Consider the following 27,237-nt stretch of genomic DNA (forward strand, 5'->3'; position numbering starts at 1 on the left):
CATCATCCGAACCTTCTGCTGTTGGAAAAATGGCGCCAACAGCCTTGCTTGACACAGGGTTGCCACAAACCTTCCATTTGTAAAACCTGCAATATCTGCGAAGCACAATAAAAGGAGGTATGCCTGTCTACCTAGATTCTTTGCTCTCGTTCTAAATTAATGAAGGAGAATCTGAGTCACTCAAGGGTTTGGTTTTATAAGTTTTTGCCTATTATATTTTGTAAATAATGGAAAACTTGACCTAGTGAAAGACTGGCCTTTGCTTTTTTACATAGGTGGAGATCATATATATAGGGAAACAAGAATGAATTTGTAGGCTTGTTACTTCATTAAACATCAGAAAGGTTATTCTCTACAATACTTCTTTACTTCATGAGTTGTTGATTAACAGCGGAGTTATTTTTATCTCTTCATTGTATTTTTATTTGTGCTCTAGTGATGTTCAAAAGCGGCAACTCATGTTTGATTACTGAAGAATTCCTTTTCAGTAACAGAACTTAGATATAATTTTTCAGAAGAAAAGTATAGTCTTTTCTAGAAGGATCTAAATTCATCCTTTATACATCAACATAAGATACATTTTGTATTATTTTCTAGTTATAGTAGATTTTTGTAAGTGATTTCTGTCTTTCTGCTTTCCAATTTGGCTGTGTGTGCTTCCAGTGATTGTTATGTGCTTTGTTGAAAATATTGCTGTAATCATTACTATTACATGCTGTATCTGGGCTGCAAAAATCCAGCTTAATTGTCATCATTGTTAATTTATTTAATTGCAATTGATCTATTCTGTGCTCCTGAGAGAGTTATTGCTAGAACTTTTGCGTTTATATGGTAAGTAATAATACATGGATTAGTATACTGTATTGTGAGATCCAGAGCCAAAATATTTAGAAGTAGATGGCCATTTTTAAAGATTTAATCACAATTTGTTTATTACAAAATGGATATGGTAATCTTATTCCTCCATGTCCAGCAGACCAGATTGACATCAGACTTTGAAGGCTGATGCAGGTGAATCTCAGTTTCTTCATCCTTTCCTTCCTTCCCCACTCAAATGTCTCTCAGTTGATCATCATCCAATGTATCCACCAACACCATACTTCATATACCACCTTCTCTATCTGCTATCCTAATCTACAGCTTTCTTGAGACAGCCCTCAATCTGTCATAACAACAAAGGTAGCCCTCCTGGTTACCATCTTAAAAAAGTTTTGATTTACTGAAACCCCAGGCAACAAGAATATTAAAGCTTTTGTAGCTGTGACAGATACTCCTTTTCCTTAAAAGCAGTTGTGGATATCAACAGATAATTATCATTTTACTTTTACTTGCAGAATTCTAGTTCAGATGCCCCATCTCTGAATTTCTTATGACAACTTCAGATATATTTTTCAATATATACTTTATTATTTTCTTTCTCTTACTAAAGATGCTGCATCTTCCTTTGGGAGAACTTCAGCCATTGGCATTTAACTGATACGATTAAATCTGTCTCTTAATCCATCTTTCAATCTTTGTCAGTTATTGTACAAAACAATTTGAAAACAATTATTGAAATAATTAGGTAAACAAAATGTACAGGATTACTTATTTTGTCACTACAGATTAAAAAAAAACCTACAAAAGATAGCTGGGCATAGGTGATTCCTAGATCTATATCGAATCTAGGCTTTATGTCACCCAAAGTGGCCATATTGACTTCTAGTTTACCATCAAGCCTGAAAACCAGTGAAGTGTAAATAAATCCTGATAAATCCTGTATATACTGTTACAAAATTTATTTTTCAGTGATTACACCAATTCATGTTACATCATGCTTTCTAGTAACGATATGCTTACTATCAATTACTTTCAGTGTTTTAGGCTACAGTACTAATAGATGTCTGACTTAGTTTCTGGGATACTTATGCAACAGAGGTGATAATATATGTACAGTATGTATGTATGTTGTATCTTCATAGGTATCAGGTTGTCCATCATGAGAACAAAGTGTTACGTGAGATGGGTCTTCGCTCTGATCCAGCATGGCTCCTCTTTTATTGCTTGTCTTGATTTTCAGAACCTCAGTTGTTACTGGGCTATTTCTGTTGACTAGAATTTCACAAATCGTATCTTTATATTTCTAAACCAGATGCAAGAATTTTCCCATTACTGAAATCGCTTCATGCCTTTACTACTCTGCTAAGTTGCACAACTATATATTATCTGGTTTTGAGTGAAGTCCAGCAGTCTTCCTGGCAGAGTTTTACCATTCTAACACACAGTTCTTTTCTCCCACTGAGAACTATAGAAAAACATCAGCTAAGGATATCTGAACATTTGCATGTTCGCTTTATAAATCACTGGTAGTGAAAGTGAAACTTTGTGTCTTTTGATGAAGTTCACTGAAAGAAGAAAGTTTCTGCCTTTGTTTAATGCAGCTTTTTTGAAGCAAGAGGAGTGTTAGGCCAATATAATCTATTAACTGAGCATTATTGCATAGGTCTTTATAGAAAAATGTAGTGCTTTATGCTCATAGGTGCTACATACCTTTCACAAAGTTGTTTGAAAACAATTGAATATTTTAATATTCTTTTCAATTTTAGTTACTAGTTTGATTCTTCTAGTTACATTGTTGTTGTTATACACAGCATGAAATCGCAGCTGCCAGTTCTTTAGCTGGTGTTGGTTTTCATTCTCATAGAGTTCTTCCCAAGAACCAAGGACATTGTAATGTATCTGGGTAGTATATGTGCAGATCCAAGCAATGTGGCCTTTTGTAGGTGACAGATGGAAATTTTGTCAATGTGCAGATTTTCTAAGTGACATCCAAGGTGTTTTGGAATGGCATCCAGTGTGCCGGTAACCATTGGGACCACCACTGCTGGTTTAGGCCATAATTTTCAACTTCAATTTTCAGATCTTGATACTTTGTGATCTTCTTCAATTCTTTGTAGTATTATTATTATTATTATTATTTATTATTATTATTATTATTTGTTTCTGGCCATGCATATCTTACTGGAAAGTAAACATTAGGAAACCTATCCACAAATTTGTCATTTAAGCTTTTTAAGGAATCCTTCACAGTTACCACCAGATTCAACTGTTTAGATCTATACCACATGTTATACAGTATGTGAAAAAAGTGGATACAAAGTAGTTTATAATACTAGATCCTTCAGTGAAATTAATAATATTTCAATAATTAAATAATTACTCTCTGCAAAATGTGAATAGAGAAAATTATTAATTTTTAAATAATAAAATGTCGACTTTTTACAGAGACTTTCTACTATCTATACAATATTTCATGGTCTCAGAATTTATGTCCAACTTGTCTTTTAGGGAAACCAAGAAACAGACTGGAGCCAATGGATACCATATTTGTTAAACAAGTTAAGGAAGGAGGGCCTGCTTTTGAAGCTGGACTGTGCACAGGTATCTTTCACAACTCTTTATATAGTGATGATATCTCTGAATTTGATTGGTGTACTGTTTTATAGATATCAATTCAATAGGCAAATTTAAACTTCATCCCAAAGTCCATTGCTTGGCAAATCAAGTCCTTATAACATTAAGACATTTTACATACATGAAGTACATTTTGTATATTTTACACAAGCATAAAATACCATTAACAATTTAATGGCCATTTGGCTATAGTGGAAATTCCTTGCCTCCCATTAGCTTATTATTTTTTTAAGTGGTTGTTTCTGAGCTAGAAGAGAACTTTTGGTTAAGACTGGTATCTAGCTAATTCTTTTTTAGGCGGTTTTAGTGATTTATTGCTAGTTGTTTTTGTTAGTCAATTAAAAAAAAAAGGTTAATGAGTTTTGAAAACCACAGTCACTTCACATATTGTTAGAAAGAGGCAAGAAGTTGTAACGTATTTCCATAATGTGAGGCCCATGAAGTCTGGAATAATAAATGAGTCCTACGCTTGTAGATTTCATCCATGATAACACCCCCAGTTTTATTATAATAATCCCAGTTATGACGTTATAGTAGATGTAAAGAAGAAAATGGAAGTGATATATTTTTTAGTTCCCCCTTTTTTTGTTAAACATTTGTGCCAACTTTAAATCAAGAAAAGAATGACCCATGTTTCTTTTTTTTATCCTGTAGGTGACAGAATTATAAAAGTGAATGGGGAAAGTGTCATAGGAAAGACATATTCTCAAGTAATTGCTTTAATTCAGAACAGGTAAACCATTTATTTATAAGTTTAATTTCACATAAAGTATATCTTCAAAAAGTGTTGATTTACTTATGTTTTGTCCTGTGGTGATAGGATATGATGAATTGCAATTAAACCTCAATGTCAAATGGTTAAAAACATTCATTTGTTCTCCCCTTACAGTTTAACCATTTCATTCTGGCTTTTCTTGTTGATAATACTTACAGGAATGAAAAGAATTCTGAAGTGAATTTTATTGCACCTTACACCAGAGTTTATAATCTGTAGGGATTTTCTTTCCATAATGTACTTAAACCAGTCATTCACTAACCAAGTCAAATCTTCTTACTAGTTGTTTTGCTAACGTATAATCATATTAGTTGGGTCCAAAAGTCACCTTTCAGGAATACAGGTAGTCCTCATTTACCAACTGCAGTTAGACCAGGAACTCTGTTGCTAAGCAACACAGTTGTAAAGCACAATGTCATGTGATCGTGCTGACTTGTTGCGGCAGTCCCAGTTGCTGTCATTAGGTGAATCCCACACAGTCACAGCGTCCCGCGGTTATGTGATCACCATTTGCGACCTCCTGCCGGCTTCCCTGTTGACTTTACTTGTCAGAGGCTGACAGTGAAGGTTGCAAATCGCGATCATGTGACCATGGGGACACTGCTATGGCCACAACTACAAGGACCCATTGTAAGTCCCCCTCGTTCACTGCCATCGTAACTTCAAATGGCTGTTGAATGTATGGTCATTCAGTTTCTCACTTTCTCAAGATGTCTGGTATCCCATCAACGGACCCTTGTCCCAGGAAGTACTGGCAGGCTTCATTATATTATTAGCTCCTTTCTGATTGGCCAAGCAGGCTGTTTGGGTGATTGAATTCAGCCTCTTCTTTCCACCTCTATTTCTAGCAAGGCTGGGTAAGCAAAAGAGAGCAATTGACTGGGATTTGGTGTTCTCAAAACATGGCTAGATAGTTGGAGTTAATTTAATCCTTTATAAGTGTGGGTCTGTTTTGTGCTAAATATTAGCCCCTGGGATTCATTTACTAGATCAGTTGAGCCTTTTTTGAGGTTCCAATGACATAATGCCCCTCCCGATTGACCTAATTAAACATGTTGTGGGAACAGGGCCAATATTTAGGTGACAAAGCCATTATCTCCCAGATGTTGTTGATCTGCAGTTCTAGTCAGCTCTATTCATTGTTGCCAGTTCAAGGTAAAGTAGTCCAACAATTTCCAGAAGACCACAGGCTCCTACCTCTTCTTTAGCACATCCAGTATTCCTAAAAAAGAGAGATTGCAAATCTTATGGTCTCGGGAAAAGTAACATTCAGTGAAAACCATTCTCTCTAAATATTAAAATTCCATGTAAAAGAATTTGAACAGTTCTGTTTATATTGAGAAGTACTCCATTATACGCTCCCAAATGCACTTTGTAGTTCTACAAGGCAGAAATACATGTACAGTTTACTTTTGGAATAATATGCAGATTTTAAATAAATACTGTACATCCTGGATTTCATATGTAATTTTGAGAATTTCATAAAACATTATAATGAGCCAAGCATGGATTAAAAGAAGATACAGTGTCAGGATTCATTAAAAGTTTTTTTAGATGTAAATTTGTAGCCCTTTGTTTTCCACTTTTTTCAAAGTCTGTTCTACTTTTGATTAAAGCACGTAGGATTAAAGCATATAGGATTCTAGTCTGCTGAGGCTGTCGTCGTGTTTTTATTCAGCCCCTTTTGGCACCAGTCAATTTAATAGTGCAGCAGATGTGAAACTAAACTCGTTATCTTTTGATCAGTATTTTACATAGGAGTCTTTAAAAATTATGGGACTGCGCTTCATTATGCTTGATCTGTCTCTTCCATTCTGTACTTGACATTTCATATGAACATTTTGTAAGAATTCTTAAATTATAATTAGCATTAAGAAAACAATTCACAACTTTTCCATGAAGATTTGGCATCACAAAACTATTGAAAATGCTAGTATGGTGAAATTAATTTGCACAAGTTTATTACTAGATAAAATTGAGCAAAAAGAATATTTATATTAATATTAATATTTAAAAGAAAATTTTATTTTAATGGCTTCCTTTAAAATGATCTTGAAAAGTTAAACTTTGGACTGTACTGATCCTAAGAAAGTTGTATCGATCCAATCAGTAACCAATGTCCATATCCCGATTTGAAATTTATGTTAGGGAGGAAGTTATGATGACGGTCTGACCTGCAATACTGTCAATGTTACTTAAAATCCTACTGCTTCCTTCTTACAAACTGCTTATCTTCCCTATGTCTGATCATCTGTATGTGGAATGATACGGCTTCTGAGGTTGGGCAAATCCTTTGAAAGAGGTGCTTTGCAATGTGGCAATGCAAACAAATAACCTCTCTTTGAATTGTTAAAGGAGCTATGTCTTCTTCCAGGATCACATGGCTTCTTTGTAAACTGTTTGTAGCTATTGCTACATGTGTGTACAGGCACAGCCACTTTGCTTCAGTGGGGAAAAAAAGGAAGAGGAATACTGATTCACACTTCCTTGGAAGCCATATTACTCCACATGGAGATGATAGAAGACTCAACAGAAACACTTCTTTCATAGGATTTGCCTACCCCTAATGGCTTCATATTTACACTGGATATTGTATGAACAGAAGATATCCTTAAAGTTTTGTTACGTTTTAATTTAATTTAAATTTACTTTACCCCCACCCCGTAGTTCAGGCTATGTTAGTATCAGCTGCTTGATCTCTCTATCTCATAATGGCAGGAATACATTAGTTTTATTTTTAAAAATTGCATAATAAATTATCCACCTGTAGGTAATTTTGAAGATGAATGCAAGGGTTGTGCTTTGAAAGAAGACCAGTGACTTGTAGCAAATAGTGTAAGAGAAATAAATATATTCTGTGCTGGGTTTTTCTTATATGTTGGATGTTTTGCAAAAAAGTGACTACTGAAGTTATTAACATTCCTACTTTCATAGCTAGAAATGAAATTCCCTCTCAAATTATTCATAGAGTAATTTATTTCCTTGATAATAAAGTTGTGTATTTATTCTTTCCCACAGTGACAGTGTATTGGAACTTAGCATTATGCCAAAAGATGAGGACATTCTTCAACTTGTAAGTTACATTTCTGATCTGAAATCTAAAATAAAAGTCTCCATAGCATTCCTGCAAAAGGGATTTGGGTCTTTAAGTAGCATATTGAATGTAATGAAGCTTTGAATAATGCTATTTCTGCAAAAAATTAAGAGGGGGAGGGGAATAATTTATAATTTTTTGCAGTTGTAGTGCTATAAATAAATAGGTAAAAAATATAAAATGAAATAGAGAAAAAGAACTTTTTGTGTTTGTTACAGTTCATTTTAATGGAATAAATAGACACTGTTAGCTTGAACAGGATACTGAAAAACATATATAAGAAGGTGAAAATAATCTGATTATCTTCAGAAAAATAGAGACAGAAACTATTTTTGAAGAAAACTATTTTCCTCTTGGACTAAGGGAAACATATTTAGGTGTAGCAACATAGAGGCTGATTTGTTTGGTGTAAAATTGACCCTTGGGCCTCCATAGTGAAGGCCTGGAAGAAGAAAGAGACTCTGCACTCCTGAACCAAGCATCCTGTTTGAGGAGAATACACAGGAGAGTGTTATATCAACTTGTTATTGTAAATTTTGCAACACAGCAAATGACAAGTATAAAGATCAAGGTGTTAGCATGACCCAGACTCTGAAAGTCTGTATCATAAAAATCCTTCCTCATTGTCAAACATTGGAGCCAAATTGAAAGTGGATTCATGTCTTCCTCAATGCACTGTATGAAGGTTGCCAATTCAACAAAAGTGTCCTGCTTGTTAGAATATTTGTGACGATCCAGAGGGCCTCAGATCAGGTAAGTCTACAGCAAAAGTATTTGATGAGCTCTTTCTGTGCAGCCATGAGTTTGTTCTTTTTGCCCATGTAAACAACTCATCAGACAATGATGGAGGATTTTTATGATAGAGGCTTTCAGAATCTGTGTTATGCTAACATCTTGAGACCTCACTGCTTATAAAAATTATACAAAGTAAAATAAAATTAGGGTGGTGGTGTTAGAAATAGCCTGAAACATTATTTTTGTACATAGGAGTTTGAAGTTTTCTACCAGCTTTTATGTTCCCTCAGAAAGACTCAAAATAGGACATGTTTTAATGTTCATTTTTTTCATTGCTTTCTGGTGGGTTAGAGGATGCGTAGTTGTATGTGTGTATCTGTTTCCAGTTCAACTTTGCAAAAGTATGTTTCTTTAACTTTTAGACAAGGCAAATAAGTTCCTTTTTTATGCATTTAAGTAAGGTACTCTCTGTACGTGTGTCTGGGCATGCATATTTCAGGTTAATTTTTTCAAAAATATGTGTCTTTACCTTTCAGAAATACAGGCTGTGGTTTAAAATTATTATTTCCTGCATCTAAAGTGCTGATTTTAAACTTACCCAAAACAAAACCTTATTAGGACTTTCTTGATTGCAAAAGTGCTCAAAATAGATTTTGCTCCAAAATACAGGTTTTCAATTCAGTAAAACTCTAGGGTTACTAGACATCAACAATATGACCTTTAGGGAGGGTAAGCAGCTTTTCTTAATGGGATTTGGTAACACATCTTATCCAATAGAGTTCATGACCTGATGACACCTTTCTTTCTTTTAAAATTATTATTATAATCTTTATTAAATATTTGCATATATATAAAGGATAAACATGAAATAATATGAAGTAAAAGTAAGAAAAAAATTAAAAAGGTGTGAAAAGTAGTGCAAGTAAAAAAAGGAAAGATATAGAAAGAAGCGACTTCCAATCTTCTTTTCAGCAGTTACTAACAAACTTATACTTCCTTTCTTCCCATATTCAACCCTTTTTAATCAGCAAATCTATAAATCACCAGTTCATTTTTTCTCCATTTTCAGCAAAAAGTCCACAAGAAGTTTCCAGTCTTTAACAAAAGTACTTATTGTCTTACCCCTGCCCAAACAGGTCAATGTTGCCACTTCTGCAAATCCCATCATCTTGGCAATCCATTCCTCCATTGTAGGTATTTCAGTATATAACTTTCTACCTTTGTAGAAAGGTTGTAATAGTCTCGCTGCAATGACCATGTACAAAACCAGTCTTCCAAAGTCTTTTCTAATTGGCTATCCATAAGTCCCAATAAGAAAAGTTCTACTTTCATTTCAGTGTTGATCTTTAATATTCTTTGTATCATTATATGTATTGGTATCCAATTTTTTTTACTCTTTCACAAGTTCCCCATGCATGGTGAAGTAATCCTTCATGTTTTCCACATTTCCAACACTGATTAGACGTACCTTTATACATCTTAAATAATTTTTCTGGTATCGTATACCAATAGTATATCGTTTTGTAAAAGTTCTAATTGTAACGCAATGTGAATTTCAGTCCTTTTAATCACATCCTCTGCCATTGATCTGTCTGTATATTATAACCAACATTCTTAGCCCATTTTTAATGTACTTTTCACCTTGTTCTTCTTCCATTTCAAATCTCAGCAAAAGTTTATACATTTTAGCAATCACATGTTCATCATTTGTACATAACTCAATTTCAAATTCTATCTTACGTTGTATAATTCGTTACTTTTTAATCTATATTAAATCTCTCTCTCAGTTCTATATATGAAAACCATTGAAAACCAAATCCCACTGCAGTCAGTTGTTCTCTTGACTTCATTTTAAGTTCCCCATGTTCCTATATTAGCATATCTTGATATGTTAAACATTTCTTTTTGCCTGGTGTATCTTTTCTATAAAACGCTTCCTGTGCTGAAACCAATAAAGGCATTTAAATAAATAAACAGAACAGAATATTCTTAATATGGCACCTCTTTTAAACAAGCAATGCGCGGAAGTGGAAGAAGACAATAGAATAGGAAGGACAAGAGACCTCTTCCAGAAAATTAGAAACATCGGAGGTAAATTCCAGGCCAAAATGGGTATGATCAAAAACAAAGATGGCAAGGACCTAACAGAAGAAGAAGAGATCAAGAAAAGGTGGCAAGAATATACGGAAGACCTGTACAGGAAGGATAACAATATCGGGGATAGCTTTGACGGTGTGGCCAGTGAGCTAGAGCCAGACATCCTGAAGAGTGAGGTTGAGTGGGCCTTAAGAAGCATTCCTACTAACAAGGCAGCAGGAGACGACGGCATCCCAGCTGAACTGTTCAAAATCTTGCAAGATGATGCTGTCAAGGTAATGCATGCTATATGCCAGCAAATTTGGAAAACACAAGAATGGCCACCAGATTGGAAAAAATCAACTTACATCCCCATACCAAAAAAGGGAAACAATAAAGAATGTTCAAACTATCGAACAGTGGCACTCATTTCACATGCCAGTAAGGTAATGCTCAAGATCCTGCAAGGTAGACTTCAGCAATTCATGGAGCGAGAATTGCCAGATGTACAAGCTGGGTTTAGAAAAGGCAGAGGAACTAGAGACCAAATTGCCAATATCTGCTGGATAATGGAAAAAGCCAGGGCGTTTCAGAAAAACATCCATTTCTGTCGTCTTGACTATTCTAAAGCCTTTGTGTGGACCATAACAAATTGTGGCAAGTTCTTAGTGGTATGGGGATACCAAGTCATCTTGTCTGCCTCCTGAAGAACCTGTATAACGACCAAGTAGCAACAGTAAGAACAGACCACGGAACAACGGACTGGTTTAAGATTGGGAAAGGAGTATGGCAGGGTTGTATACTCTCACCGTACCTATTCAACTTGTATGCAGAACACACCATGCGACATGCTGGGCTTGAGGAATCCAAGGCTGGAGTTAAAATTGCTGGAAGAAACATTAACAATCTCAGATATGCAGATGATACCACTTTGATGGCTGAAAGCGAAGAGGAACTGAGGAGCCTTATGATGAAGGTGAAAGAAGTGCAAAAGCTGGCCTGCAGCTAAACCTCAAAAAAACCAAGATTATGGCAACCAGCTTGATTGATAACTGGCAGATAGAGGGAGAAAACGTAGAGGCAGTGAAAGACTTTGTATTTCTAGGTGCAAGGAAATACTGCAGATGCTGACTGCAGTCAGGAAATCAGAAGACGCTTAATCCTTGGGAGAAGAGCAATGACAAATCTCAATAAAATAGTTAAGAGCAGAGACATCACACTGACAACAAAGGTCCTCATAGTTAAAGCAATGGTATTCCCCGTAGTAACATATGGCTGTGAGAGCTGGACCATAAGGAAAGCTGAGAGAAGGAAGATTGATGCTTTTGAACTGTGGTGTTGGAGGAAAATTCTGAGAGTGCCTTGGACTGCAAGAAGATCCAACCAGTCCATCCTCCAGGAAATAAAGCCAGACTGCTCACTGGAGGGAATGATATTCAAGGCAAAACTGAAATACTTTGGCCACATAATGAGAAGACAGGACACCCTGGAGAAGATGCTGATGCTAGGGAGAGTGGAGGGCAAAAGGAAGAGGGGCCGACCAAGGGCAAGATGGATGGATGATATTCTAGAGGTGACGGACTCGTCCCTGGGGGAGCTGGGGGTGTTGACGACCGACAGGAAGCTCTGGCGTGGGCTGGTCCATGAAGTCACGAAGAGTCGGAAGCGACTAAACGAATAAACAACAACAACATGGCACCTCTATCAAAATGATTTTTAAAGTCTACATTAACTTTATTGTACCATAAATACCTATTCCATCCAAACCTCAGGTTATGTCCTTCTAATTATAACATTTTTTTCTTTTTCTTTTATTTCTTTTATTTTTTTCCAAAGTATAATTAAGATACAAAAAAGGAAGTATAGAATAGATAGAAAACAGAACTAAAGAAAAAAAAAAACTATAAAAGTGTCAATAGAGAGAAAACAGAAACGGAAAGTGATTTCTGACTTTCTCCAATACCAATGTAGATAGATAAATTTACAAATCTAATCTCTTACCATTAATTAAACTATCATAATATTATTTCTATTAAAACAAACCATTTAATCACTAAAACCCAAAGTCAAAACTTCATTTTTTTCTATTACAAGCAAGTATTCTAAAGGTGGTTGCCAAGTAGACATAAATCCAGAAACAGAGTGTTCTCTTATTAGTGCTGTTGTGCCAAGTGAATTAATTTAAGAATCCAATCTTCAACCGTAGGTATTTGTGGATCTTTCTATTGTTGTGCATATAGACGTCTTGCAGCTGTAATCATGTATAGCGGCAAAACTCCATGTTGTTTCTCTAACTCTTTTTCCATCAACTACTTCTAACATTCTTTTATGTCTCAGCAACACCCACTCTTTCATCCAAACCAAACAGCAGGTTGCAAAATACAATTTGAAATCAGGGAAGCCTAATCCTCCCTTTCCTTTGCATCCTGAAGAATTCTATATTTAACCCTTACCTAATGACATTTTTCTTGGATTAGGTTACAAGTCATATCTGGTCGGATCTGTAACCTGATGAGGTCTGCACCACATAGGTTTTGATTGCCTACTTTGATGATGTCACTGATTAAAACTCCCATAAGTTACTACACAGTATAACTAATGGTATCATATGGATCATATAAGAACAGGGGAAAAAAACCTCCCTAAACTGGTTTCCTCCAGATATGCAGGATTTCCTATATATGTTGTATAAATCATCGAATTTGGAACTAGCTTTGCCCACTTATTATTATTAAACAGTTTAGCTTCCATGTAAAATGACTTTATTATTATTACAATTTAATGTTTACAATTTAAATTCTAAGAAATATTTTCAAAAATTCAAGATTGGTCAGATACCAGAAATGGGGAGATACTATCTTGTTACCAAGTGGTTTGGATCCAGAGTTCTCCTGTGCAAACCGCGAGGCATTTCTGTTTCTTTAAGGCAACCCTGTGGAATTCTTTTAGTTTTTCTATCAGACAGTATCTACTGCTTTCCACATGTTTTCTTGAACATCAGTAGTAGTTTGGGGAGACATGTGGAGGCTAGGTGCAGGAACTAGAAGAGCTTCAATGTATAAGCACAGTTTCATATAATTTTATCTGTCCAGCTTATTCTGATTTAATAATAATTGATTAAACTTGTATGTCACACAACTCTCAATGACTTTGGGCAGATCACAATGATTGAACAAAGAAGTTGCAATAAAACCAGTAAAATGTAAATAATTTATTACATTATAAAGATAAAAGATGGCAAGTGCAATGAAGCGAGGGTTCTCACTCTCCCTTGCTGAAGGCCTGGATGAAGAGCCAGGTTTTCATGGTTTCATTTCAGTAAATTTAAGGCATTATCAGCAATTTCAAGGGAATAACTGGACCTGAAGAAAGTATCAACAAAGTGATCCTAAATGCCATGTCCAACATGCAGCGAATCTAGGCTGACAATGTAGATATCCTTTTGGAATTTGCTAAAAATCCATGTAAATGATATTATTTTAATTATGACTCAGTTCAGCTTTTCTGATTCTCACCAAGAAACGGTCATAATAACAAAAACAATATTAAATGAGACCTTTTATACAGACAATATTATTGAGTCCAGGGGAAGGGATAAGTGTGAGAAAGGTATTTGGAATAACTCTGCCTTAGTTACACCAGGTATAAATTCTGCAGGATAATTATTTTGGTAGGTAATAAAGCATTTTTCTGGAAGTCAAAGTGATTCTTGTTTTGAGTTTGATTGCCTCACAGGGCTAGACACCATTGCATAAAAATGACAAAAGGGGAAAGGTTTTATTCAGATTTCTCTCTGTTATTCACCAACATTTTTAACTTTTAGAAAATGAATTAGAATCAGTGGATGGTCCCTTTCTAAACATATTATGATTTTCCCCTAAGTGTTAGAAAATTAGATATTGACTTTATTTCCTAAAGCATCTGTAGATGAGTATTTGTGATGTTTCCTGTTAACTGAAACAGATTGTCCTGAACATAATTACACAGTGGTTTGTAACAAGTTAGGTTTTTGCTAGGTCCCAATTCATACATCACAGATGTGAAATTGTTATTACTTCCCTGGGTGCTTTGGGGAGAACTCATAGGAGTCCATTAAAATTTCTGTGCAAACTTATCGTGTTTACGTATATGTTTATTTATTTATTATTTAAATTTATATCACAAGTTCAGTGTTAATAGGACAAGCCTGTAAAGGCCTTGGCTTGGCATGCTCCATTTCTTCCTTCTTAGAAGAATCATTTCTGATTAATCTTCACTATGATTTATAAAGCAAGTCAACTTTATTACTTGCAGTTTCAAGTAGGCTTGTTTTGAATCTCTGGTTCAAACATGTCCCTGAAAAATTATTCTACATTAGTAAGCCCCAATTAAAATTAACTGTAATTTATTCAGGTTCAGTTGACTCAATGAGTTTTAGTTAATTAAAAATGTAAGTGAAGCTTCTGAACTCCTTTCCATATTGGGGGTAGGTAGAGAGTTTATGATCTCCAAACTTCCACAGGCTTATCCTAATCATGCTAAATAATTACATATTAAAGTTACCTGTATGAAGAGAATTGCAATAGTCCAAGGAAGGCTTCCCTAATTTGCATCCATCACTGGGCTTCTCTGTACATCTTTCGAGTTTGAAGAGGATGGCAGCTTCTGGGATGTAGATATTTGCCATCTTACGTTACTTCTTCTTAAAGCAATGGACTATCCATAAATTTTAAAACGTATTCAGTCTACAGATCTGGTGTGGACCAGTGTTGCCATTCAGGCTTTTTATTTAACTGCCACACTGCATTTCAACTAAACTCATTCCTGTATCTTCCAGTCATCACTTCTTCATGGCTGAGTCCTGGAAATGAATATTGTGGAATGCCTTTTAGTTCCATTGAATTTCTTCTAAGCTGGGTTGGGGCTTTTCTCAGGTATTTATTCCAACTGGGTGCTGGTTGGCAGCTGGTTTCCATAGCTCCCTGACACAGGAAACATTCTAATTTGTAGTTCAGTCTACTGGTCAGTTTGCACTGTGCAGTTTTCTTTGTACTCTAAAGGTAGACTACGTAACCTCAATAGTATATTAATTCACTGTCAACACACATAGCCTGGTAGGTTCAGAAACAGGATGTAGTTAATTGATGTAGAGATGCTTAAGGACCATGTCTTCTGATAGCCGATCTACAATGGTATATTTCTCTACATCTCAGGTAAGGAACTAATACGTACAGCTTAATTAAGAGGCAACAGGGCTGTCAGAGATACAATAGCAGAGGTGAATTAAGGATGGATTGGAAGAAAGCCCAATTTTCTCCATAAAGGGTTACCTTAATTGCTAAAGCTTTTGCTGTTGTAGTAGTAATAGGAGGTCGTGATGATAATACTAATAGAAAAAATAAAACAGCCTGAAATTTCAGTTCTTTTATGAAGCTTCTGATTTTATTTAATGTATAATATTTGTGTCCTCTCAAAATTATAAAGTGGAATATCACTTTAAGGCCTTTTGGCAGAATGCTTTACTGCTAAAGCTGGGTGGATTGGTGACTGCCCTTGGATCCCTTTGATGGAACTTCAGTCATGACTAACTTGCCTTGTTGATTTCAGCAGGCCTAACTGTAATTAGGTTTGGACCAGTCTAACTAATTCAATAAAAAAGTAAATATAAATATAAAGGCTGTATCTGTACATGGAAGTCTTACATATTTGGTATCACTGTAAAAATTTTATTTTGGGTTACATATTTTCTGTATCTAGCTATATACATAGTAAATGGAGCTGCCCACTCCAAAACGCTCTGATTTCCAAAAGGTTTACCTCTAGATAAATGTGACATCTTGTTACATATTTTTAACATTCTGTACTTTTTAGTATTTTTTGTTAATAGAAAATGAACCAGGAAATGGTTTGCAACTGATTATAATCACCTCCACAGCTTTACATTTTTTTTCAAGCTAATTTTTTAAAGTCTACTTTTCAGTATCTTGCAAAGGTGCAGATTTGAGAATAAATATTTTTACCTACATTAGACCAGGGAGGCAGTATAGGCATATTTCAGAATGTCACTCAATGTGTTGTTTCCTTAGAATGCACCATTGCTTAATTTTCCAGATGCATTTTTCCAATGTATCTGCTTCCCTGTTTTCTTCTCTTAATCTGAAAAATACACAAATGCAGAGTGTATATTTTCTGATGTAACTGATACACCTTACAGTTGAAGCACAGCCAGTTCCTAATTTGTCACGGAAGGAACAGCAAAGATATACAAAATGAAAATGATCACATGATGAGAGTGTTTTTTTTAATGAAAATTATTCTGAAATCATCCTTCTAATGTCAGATGTAGAGTCAGCTGACGGCTTGTGGCTCTGTTCAGATGTATGAGGGGAAGGAGTGCACAGATTTAAAATGCATAATAAAGCCCTTGTTTCGTCATCTGGAAGCAGGGATGGCAGCAGCTCAGAGGAGATGAAAGACTGTTATGTTGCTCTAGGAGAAGGGATGCCTTGTGGCACAAGCAGAGGGCTCCGTTTGCAGCAGGAAAGATGCACTGAAGCAACACAGCACAAACGTATTTTCTTTTTTCTGGAAGGCTAGGGAATAAATTCAAGAAGCAGGTGAAAACCCAGGACTGACATGCTCACAAGAAGGCTGAAGTTATTGTGTGCGCTCCGGTGCACTTTAGCTGTCTTGGTACCTTCCAGAGAAATCGGTGTAGCTGTATTTTTAGCTGGCTGTGTATACAGCATCAATATGACAACATAATTTTATCTTTACATACATAAGCAGCTTTTACTATGTTTTCCTGTTTTCTGCCAGCTGCAGTTTTCAAAGGATATTACAGCACTGGTAAGAAACGTACCGAAGCCATTTCTCTGATTTTTGTAAGGCATGTGTTTCTTCATAGATCTGCAAGAATCTGGATTGTTAAAGCCTGCAACTTGCTGAAAGCAAGCTAGATCTGCTGGTTAGCTGAATCTCAATTGTAATAGCGATCCTGTTATCACGTTAACGTGTGCCTGTGTTAGATATTTGGATTTTTTAATTTAAAAATTGCTTATAATACTTTGTTTGCATTTAACTAATGCTCGCAGTAAAATTTAGCAAGCTGTGTGTTTTAAACGCCTCGCCCTTTTCATGCTCAGCACTTGCGCTCCATCTAATGTTTATGGCTGCATTTAGGCTTCTACAACTGTCTTAATGCTAAGGCAGGGCATGTTGATTTGTCTGAATGGAGCATGTTATGATTTGAGCAGGAAATGCTGTAATACTATACCACACATAAGCTGTGTTTGTTTTAAAAGCATCAGGAAAAGATATCTGCATTGTCAATTCTTAAATTTTCTATTACTGTTACAGGAAGTCATTGCAAAGTATAAAATAATAGTGTTCGTAATGTTCTGGGGAGACCTTGCAAATAATGCTGCTGTTGCTAGTTATAGAAATGATTTAATACAAAAGAAATAATGCAAAATTTAAAAATATTTTCTTTAAGAATCAGATTTTTAAAATACAAGGTAAGATGAACATTATGAAGCATATAAGGAAAAAAATACCTTAAGACAGACTGTGTTTCACACTGAGTGCTTGTAAATACTTACCAACAATGTATGTTGGGGATGTCTTTGAGTTAAAAAATGGCACCACTATGAAGAGTGTGGAATTTATATAAGTAACATGCAAGTTTATTCAAAGGGAGGGTGGGCGTTGGCTGGCAACAAAGACATTGCCACTGTCTAGTTGTGTTAGATACAGGACTTGTGCCTTTTAGAAAAGCCACTGGATCAAATGCAGAGGCTTCTTGCTGTTTCTATGTGACAACAAACTGCAAATTTTTGAGGATAACAGTTTTCCTTATTTAACCTGTCGATATCTACAGAAACCTAGCTTCTAGCATCAGAAATATCAAGAGGGAAGAAGAGATTTAAAGATGTCACGGGGAAAAAACTAGTTTATAATCACAAATCTCTCTCTTAATCACTTTCAGCATTTGCTAGAATATGAACACGCGCACGCACACACACATGTTCTAGCAAATGCTGCACCTATATATGTGGAGCATGCTTCTTTTTGGAAACTTTTCATGCTATATTTTCATCCATGGGAAATACTGGTAGAAAGAATTTGACATTTCATGTTCACTGAACAGCAACCCTTAGTAGAGAGCACCTATGTATTCTTTTTGTATAAGAAGTCCATTTCTGTCAAAGAATTTAGCTTTAGTGCATTCATCTCCCTGAAATAAAGTGATAGTTTCCCACCAAATACTTAGTGATTTAATTACTTTTAAAATTTTCTGTGCACAGGCATATTCCCAGGATGCCTACCTGAAAGGCAACGAAGCCTATAGTGGTAATGCTCGCAACATACCTGAGCCTCCACCAATATGTTATCCTCGATTAACATCTCCAGCTTCTGTCATGGCACAACCTATTGAGAAAGCACCTCCTGACTCATCACTGGGAAAGCAACCAAGTAGCAGAGCTGTACGGACATCAGCACAACCTGAAAAGGCCTACAGGAAAGAAATACAAGTGCCTCCATCTCCAACAGATATTGCAAAATCTAACACAGCCGTCTGTGTTTGTAATGAGACTATAAGAACTGTTGTTGTGCCTTCTGAGAAGGCTGTAGACTTCTCATCGGTTAGAACAAACCACACTAGTCCATCACACCGGACAGAGGATATAAGATACGGTTTCAAGGAACAAACCTCTCTAAAAACAAAAGCACGAACCACTTCACCTTCTTCTTCAATGTCCACTGCTGTTGTACTTCCCCAGACTCCACTTACAAGGCCAATAGATCCCCCAGGAATAGCTAATGATTCTGGAAACTATGGAGGGCACCCAGAAGGAGCTTCAAGTTGTAGATCTCCTGCTCAGAGTCTAGATTCTATCGCTACTAATCACTATACTTCTCCAAGTGCCCATCAACACATAGACTGGAAAAATTACAAAACCTATAAAGAATACATTGATAACAGACGCTTGCACATGTATGGTTGCAGAACCATACAGGAAAGGTTAGATAGTTTAAGAGCAGCATCTCAGAATACAACAGATTATAATCAAGCGGTAGCAAATTGTACTGGTTCACAGGTACGTCGCAGAAGCACTTCTCATGATAGGATCTCACAGTCTGTACAAATTCGGCAGAGGAGCATATCCCAGGAAAGACTTGAGGATCCTGTATTACTCAAAGAGTGGCCAAGGAGTGCTTCACAAGATACTCTAACTTCACCAGTTGCCAGCCCCCGAAATCATAGGACACGCTCCTGGGACTATTTAGGCAAACAGGGTGAAGCAGTGGAAAATGCTCACACTGAAAATCTTGCTGCAGATTCAAGCAGAGCCAGAAAAAAGACTTACAAATGTACTGGATTTACTGAACAAGATCGTCGAGGCATTTATGAAAGACCGCGGCAACATACCTTTCACCTGTCCCTTCGTGGTTCAAATTTTACTATGGCTTCTGGTGCTTGTCATTCAGATGGCAGACAAATAAGCAACCGAGCCTTAGGACCCTTTTCTCAGTTCCAGAAGGTTTCACCAGATGTAAAAGTGCTGCAGCCCTCCAGAGATTTGCCAGCCACTGGAGCTTCAAAGTCTACAGCCATTTTTCAGGAAAGATCATCTCACTTGACAGCTAGAAGCACAAGAAGTAGTTCTTTGAAGACCTCTGTACTTCATGCAGCAAAGCCATCATTTCCCCTTAATCAGAGTCTGGATAGTGCTGCTACTAAAGACCAAAGAGAAATTAATCATGTGCACCATAGTGGTTTGTTAACTCAACAATCAAGGATACATGCAGAAATTCTACCAGATCGCAAATTAGAAATGGGCAAGGCTAATCTTTCCCCTGTTTCCTGCACAGCTTCTGCCAAATTTGTCCCACAAATGAATGAGCACTTAACTACCTCTGTTAATTTAGATGTCAGACAAAAGAGTCAAGATTTTGAAACAGAAGATATAAAACAGCCTGAGGTTCAACCAATGGATGTGGCAAATGAGAAGGAAGTTGTCTTACGGGAAAAGTCTCCTTCTGGCCATCAAACGCCACAACTTTTGCGACATCAATCCTATATTTTAGCTGTAAACGATCAAGAACCTGCCTCTGAGACCACTTGTTGGTTACCCAACGATGCACGCCGAGAAGTTCATATAAAAAGAATAGAAGAAAGGAAAGCCTCTAGCTCAAGCCCACCTGGTGATTCCTTGGCATCTATTCCATTTATAGGTGAGCAAAACCATCCATTTTTTTTCCTCTGAATTTGATACATACTGTATTTGGGTCCTTAATCCTTTTACATGAATATACGGTTTTATTCAGTATAGTTAGTTTCCTAAACTGTAATTTTAAAAATGTATTTGAACTCCACAGTGCCTACTAGGGCCCTTGAACATTCTACCACCATATTATTCTCAAATCAAATCTTTTATTGTTGCACTCCAACACTAGTATGTATGCAAAAATAAGACTAAGACTGCAGTAGGGGAAGACCAGTGCAGAATGTGCTAGAAATAGTTTTTAATTGTTTGTAACAGTTTTAATGGATAAATTATGTTGATTGTTTAATTTTGTTGTAATTGTGTACACCACTCAGAGTCACATGCAAGTGAGATGGGCAGCTATACAAATTTGATCAATCAATCAACCAACCAACCAGAGCACTAAAAGTGAACAGTGTAAAACTGTACAAAAGAAAAAGTACAAAAACTGCTAAAAACCACTGAGGACATAACATCCTATGCCATAAAATAGCTGAAATTAGGCCTCCATCTAAGGGAGGGGGTGATTTACAAATCCTAAGAGCTATCTGATTAGAAAATAGAGATTAACATTTAGAGGTTAAAATTTAGAGTTAAAAGGTTGGGGGATAAAAATAGCTTTTTCACATTATACTATTTAAAATGTTTATGAGCCTGGGCAGACACTGACAGAGCAAGGTGGTCATGCATGCATACATGTATACATAACACCATTCCAGGCCCTGAATAAATATGCAAGGCTGTGAAGCTTATATTGAAGTTGCTTCTTTTCACCTTTTCCCCACCCCTTTGAGTTCTGATTATTAGGTTAATATTGCAGCTATCTGACTGAAGAACATTTCTCATTTGTCTGTATGTATCATTCATACTAACATGCTGATTGAATGGGAAAAGTCCATATTTACATAAATATATTAATCTAGAAGAGTGTCATGGGGGATTTGTTGCCATATTGATTTCAATAGAACTTAATAATAATGCTGATTTTTTTTTAAAAAAAATACAGCATTTGCGTACTGATATAAGCAGCACTAAACACTTGGTGATATGATAAACTTTAAGAAATTCTGCTTTATTCTGTTTCTATAAGCAACTTTAGCTGCAATGCTGTGCAGATTTGTATGGTGTAGATCCCATTGAAATCAGACCTATTTCTAATTGCAAGCCTAAAGTTAAAAGCATGCCTAAGGTTATCTTATTTAAAAGGTATATACTGCCAAAAAAAAAAAAAGCCCAACTTTTAATGAATGAGTAAAACATTTCCTATTAATGGCATTTATTTAGCCAATTTGTCATTCCACATCTTGGGTAAAATGTTTAAAATGAAAAAGAATAGAATCAGTATATGTGTGAATACCTTTCAAGTTCAGGAATAATATGAAATATAAAGAGAAATAAGAATGCCAGGCAGAATATAATAAATACAGGGATTAGAAAGATCTTAAACAATTGTTTCTGAGAATAGGATGCTTATCAGTTTGCAAATATGGAAAATGAGATTCTGCTCATTATATAAGAAAAAAGGCTGCTATGAAAAAACTGGCAAAAAGGGGTCATAGCAATATATTGACCAAAATAGATTGGGGGAGGAAGGGGAAGAAATACATTTCAGTTAAAAAACAAGTTTGTCTGCATGTGTCTGTATTTCCAAAATGCACTTGATGCAGTATTAATTGCAGGTTCTGACATATTTACATGTGACTCCAAATTGTGACTGTCTTTAATCCAGTTTCTAATATGGTCTTAATATGTAATGATGACTGCTCCACACAAATACACTGCAGCTTAATTGCATAGGTAGTTTATATACACATACATACATACGTGTGTGTGTGTGTGTGTGTGTAGGTTAGCTAAGTTATGACATTTTTGGAGAGATTAAAAGGAAGAATAGTGAGAACAGGACGTACCCATATAAGCCAGTAACATTCCCCTGGCTGATCAGTTAGGTTAGTCAGTTAAATATGTTTTGATTCACTAAAATGGTATTTAGTTTCATTGGGGAAAAGAATTTAAAATATGGTATTAATTTTAAAGGAAGCATGATAGGGACCACACCCTCCTTTACAGGCATTTCTTCTTTCATACACAGGAGGAAATCTATGCTATTACATATGTTTATTGTTTAAAAATCAAGTAGATATGGTTACAGCTTCATTACTAGGGTTTTTAACTTTTTAAAATTTATGCTAATGTAATTAAGTAAAATTTAAAAGTTAATTTTCTTAGATTTCTTTAATCAGTAGGCAACACTAATACATATGCTGTTCTTCTGTTTAAGTTCATGGGAAACAATTTTGTCTAAAATAAGGATGTCTCAATGGCAGGCTTTAGTTATCACACTGCAGTCTTACCCAGGATCCAGCAGTGAAATGATAACAAGCCTTCCCAATTAGTCCAGAAAAGCAACTGAACTACAAAATGTTTTAAAATATTTGTGGTCTGTATATATACTCTTTCTTTAGAATTACTAAACACACAGAAAAACAGGTACCCAATAAAAGCATGCCTTTATTACCTAGAGGTCATTCTTACTTGCCACAGGTAAATACATGTTTGGACCTTTTCAGCTCTGATATGATTTAAAAGTTCAGATAAGAGGTAAGAATTGTGTGCTTCCCTAAATACTATTAGGCTCCAGTTGTTTCAAAATTGGAAAGCCATAGGTTCCTTTCCTAATTTAGTCTATATATCAAAATGAAAGCCATAATTTGGTACACAGAATACTGACATGTCAAGAACCATAACACAATTCTTTCAAAACAATTATAGAGACACTTCCTTTGTTTTGTCAGTTTATTTATTGGTAAGGTATTGATGGGCTGCACTGGAAGATGGTGAGAGAGATGGTAGTAAGAGGCTGCTGCTATTGAATGACAGTAGAGGAAGTTCTGGGGAGGGGAGCAGTATTTGATAGTGAGCATTGGAAGGCAGCAATTGATGGTTGGAATAGTAGCATGCAAATATGCAGCTGTTTGGTGGCCAGCTTGGTCCACCATGTGTGTCCTTTCTCAGTGGAGACAGCCACTTACTGACTCTTGCAAAAGTGAATCCCACCTTACCGTGCATTGATCAGCACTGACTCTTACCCTGCACCAAACTGAATGCATAGTAAAGATAAATAATAGATTATTGTTGACCTGGTTTCTCACTTTCTGTCCATGACAGTGACTAGTGAAATATTTCCAGAATATCCCCAGAAACTTGCTTTCTGATAGAATGTATAGAAAGCATGGGATCATTCTTCATTGGTCTGTGGGGAAAAAATCTGAAGTCGAGGTTTGAGTAATATTTTTATAACAACGTGCACATTTTAGATTCCTAAGGAAGAAGTTACAAAAGGCTAGATGTGGAAGAATTGAGAAAATCTAAAAATTAGTCTAGATATTTTAGCCATTAGGTTTGCAAAACCAGTCCCAAATTACATATATAATCCCCAAATCTCAAATAGTTATTGACATAATGTAAGGATAGCCTGAATTTACAGATAATACCAGACCAAGAAGCTTAAATCATAGTATGTTGTGAACTAGCTATAGTAGCTGAGTACATATATACTGCAAAGCTGTACTGGTTGGGTTCACCCATGTTGCCAAAATAAAAACAAACTAACTGTATTATAGCATGGCATTATCTTTGAACCAGATCTTTATGAAAAGACTTGGTAATCATTGCTGATCTTTTCTTGTATGCTAATTCCATTTTCTGGTTAGTTAAATAGAATAGTTTTAACCGCCGTTTAACATTATGCACTTGTATAATATTGGTTATGGTACCTGCTTTAAATAAACCAGGATTACCCTTGTAAATTTATGTATTTGGTTGCAAGTTTATGAACTTGCTTACAAGGGGATACAGAACATTGTCAACTGCACCTTCACTAATGGTGATTGTTGTTTATTCATTCAGTCACTTCCGACTCTTCATGACTTCATGGACCAGCCCACGCCAGAGCTTCCTGTCGGTCGTCAACACCCCCAGCTCCCCCAGGGAAGAGTCCGTCACCTCTAGAATATCATCTATCCATCTTGCCCTTGGTTGGCCCCTCTTCCTTTTGCCTTCCACTCTCCCTAGCATCAGCATCTTCTCCAGGGTGTCCTGTCTTCTCATGATGTGGCCAAAGTATTTCAGTTTTGCCTTTAATATCATTCCCTCAGGTGAGCAGTCTGGCTTTATTTCCTGAAGGATGGACTGGTTTGATCTTCTTACAGTCCAAGGCACTCTCAGAATTTTCCTCCAACACCACAGTTCAAAAGCATCGATCTTCCTTCTCTCAGCTTTCCTTATGGTCCAGCTCTCACAGCCATATGTTACTACGGGGAATACCATTGCTTTAACTATGAGGACCTTTGTTGTCAGTGTGATGTCTCTGCTCTTAACTATTTTATTGAGATTTGTCATTGCTCTTCTCCCAAGGATTAAGCGTCTTCTGATTTCCTGACTGCAGTCAGCATCTGCAGTATTTCCTTGCACCTAGAAATACAAAGTCTTTCACTGCCTCTACGTTTTCTCCCTCTATCTGCCAGTTATCAATCAAGCTGGTTGCCATAATCTTGGTTTTTTTGAGGTTTAGCTGCAGGCCAGCTTTTGCACTTCTTTCACCTTCATCATAAGGCTCCTCAGTTCCTCTTCGCTTTCAGCCATCAAAGCGGTATCATCTGCATATCTGAGATTGTTAATGTTTCTTCCAGCGATTTTAACTCCAGCCTTGGATTCCTCAAGCCCAGCATGTCGCATGATGTATTCTGCATACAAGTTGAATAGGTAGGGTGAGAGTATACAACCCTGCCATACTCCTTTCCCGATCTTAAACCAGTCCGTTGTTCCGTGGTCTGTTCTTACTGTTGCTACTTGGTCGTTATACAGATTCTTCAGGAGGCAGACAAGATGACTTGGTATCCCCATACCACTAAGAACTTGCCACAATTTGTTATGGTCCACACAGTCAAAGGCTTTAGAATAGTCAAGAAGACAGAAATGGATGTTTTTCTGAAACTCCCTGGCTTTTTCCATTATCCATCGGATATTGGCAATTTGGTCCCTAGTTCCTCTGCCTTTTCTAAACCCAGCTTGTACATCTGGCAATTCTCGCTCCATGAATTGCTGAAGTCTACCTTGCAGGATCTTGAGCATTACCTTACTGGCATGTGAAATGAGTGCCACTGTTCGATAGTTTGAACAGTCTTTAGTGTTTCCCTTTTTTGGTATGGGGATATAAGTTGATTTTTTCCAATCTGGTGGCCATTCTTGTGTTTTCCAAATTTGCTGGCATATAGTATGCATTACCTTGACAGCATCATCTTGCAAGATTTTGAACAGTTCAGCTGGGATGCCGTCGTCTCCTGCTGCCTTGTTATTAGCAATGCTTCTTAAGGCCCATTCAACCTCACTCTTCAGGATGTCTGGCTCTAGCTCACTGACCACACCGTCAAAGCTATCCCCGATATTGTTATCCTTCCTATACAGGTCTTCTGTATATTCTTGCCACCTTTTCTTGATCTCTTCTTCTGTTAGGTCCTTGCCATCTTTGTTTTTGATCATACCCATTTTGGCCTGGAATTTACCTCCAATGTTTGTAATTTTCTGGAAGAGGTCTCTTGTCCTTCCTATTCTATTGTCGTCTTCCACTTCCATGCATTGCTTGTTTAAAAATAATTTCTTATCTCTTCTGGCTAACCTCTGGAATTTTGCATTTAATTGGGCATATCTCCCCCTATCACTGTTGCCTTTTGCTTTCCTTCTTTCTTGGGCTACTTCTAGTGTCTCAGCAGACAGCCATTTTGCCTTCTTGGTTTTCTTTGGGATGTATTTTGTTGCCACCTCCTGAACAATGTTGCGAACTTCTGTCCAGAGTTCTTCCGGGATCCTATCTACTAAGTCCAGTGCCTTAAATCTATTCTTCACCTCCACTGCATATTCCTTAGGAATATTAGTGAGCTCATATCTAGCTGATCTGTGGGTCTTCCCTAATCTCTTTAGTCTGATCCTAAATTGTCCAATAAGAAGTTCGTGATCTGAACTACAGTCAGCTCCAGGTCTTGTTTTTACCAACTGTATAGATGTCCGCCACCTTTGGCTGCAAAGGATGTAGTCAATCTGATTTCGGTGTTGTTCATCTGGTGAAGTCCATACTAATGGTGATATAAGACCAAAATTCACAGGGAAAAGAATGCATGCGGCTGATGATTTTGCTCTGTAATGTGCTCAGTCAGCAGTATCTCTGAATCATCATATGGGTTTGTTGGACTTTTGGACACTCTGTTCATAGCTTACAAATATGTGAGTGAGCCCACTGAAGCTCAAGACCTACTTTCAATTCTCTCTGTCAGTGTGTCCTCCAGGAAGAGATTGGGAGCGTATACTTCCTGGTTTAAACTAACTTCAGGTTTTCTGCTGGGCCAAGCAGGGCTGCAACTGGGGGGTGGCGGCAAGTGGGGCATGTGCCCCGGGTGCTGTGCTGGGGGCAGGGGCCAAAATGGGCGTGGAATCCATGTTTGCCCTGGGTGACACAGACCCTAGTTGCAGCCCTGGGGCCAAGCCAAAGCTCAGCTAAACTATGGTTGATTGAAAGGAGCCAAGAGCAAAAAAACAAAACAAAACAGTTTCATTTGGTTTGTTTCAATATACAACAGGTGCACAATTTTTATCTAGCCAAGGGCTATGCTAAACCTTTGACTGACATGGCTGCCAAGTCTGGACAGAAATTAAAATTAACATTGTACACAGGATCAGTTTCCATATATTTAATAATTTTCCATTTCTGTCATAATTCAATTTACAATTTACTGTCAGTTTTTGAAGCTGCCACATTCACAGTTTTTAGGTGCACGTGCCTTGGACCCTCCAGTTTCCTT

General features: G+C 36.7%; 1 protein-coding gene across 2 annotated transcripts in view; it reads left to right on the forward strand.

Moving 5' to 3' along the window:
* ARHGAP21 (Rho GTPase activating protein 21) overlaps positions 1-27,237 on the forward strand; it is a 101,681-nt gene that overhangs the window by 51,620 nt on the left and 22,824 nt on the right. Inside the window, exons 4-8 of one of the 2 annotated variants that reach the window (XM_063303511.1) lie at positions 3,328-3,420; positions 4,108-4,186; positions 7,247-7,301; positions 16,932-16,961; positions 18,419-20,351. In XM_063303511.1, coding sequence (XP_063159581.1) covers positions 3,328-3,420; positions 4,108-4,186; positions 7,247-7,301; positions 16,932-16,961; positions 18,419-20,351 — 2,190 coding nt within the window. The remainder of the gene's footprint in view (positions 1-3,327; positions 3,421-4,107; positions 4,187-7,246; positions 7,302-16,931; positions 16,962-18,418; positions 20,352-27,237) is intronic. The other variant, XM_063303512.1, reaches the window with a different exon arrangement.

Source organism: Candoia aspera, chromosome 4 (assembly GCF_035149785.1).
Source record: "Candoia aspera isolate rCanAsp1 chromosome 4, rCanAsp1.hap2, whole genome shotgun sequence".
Classification (NCBI taxonomy): Eukaryota; Metazoa; Chordata; class Lepidosauria; order Squamata; family Boidae; genus Candoia; species Candoia aspera.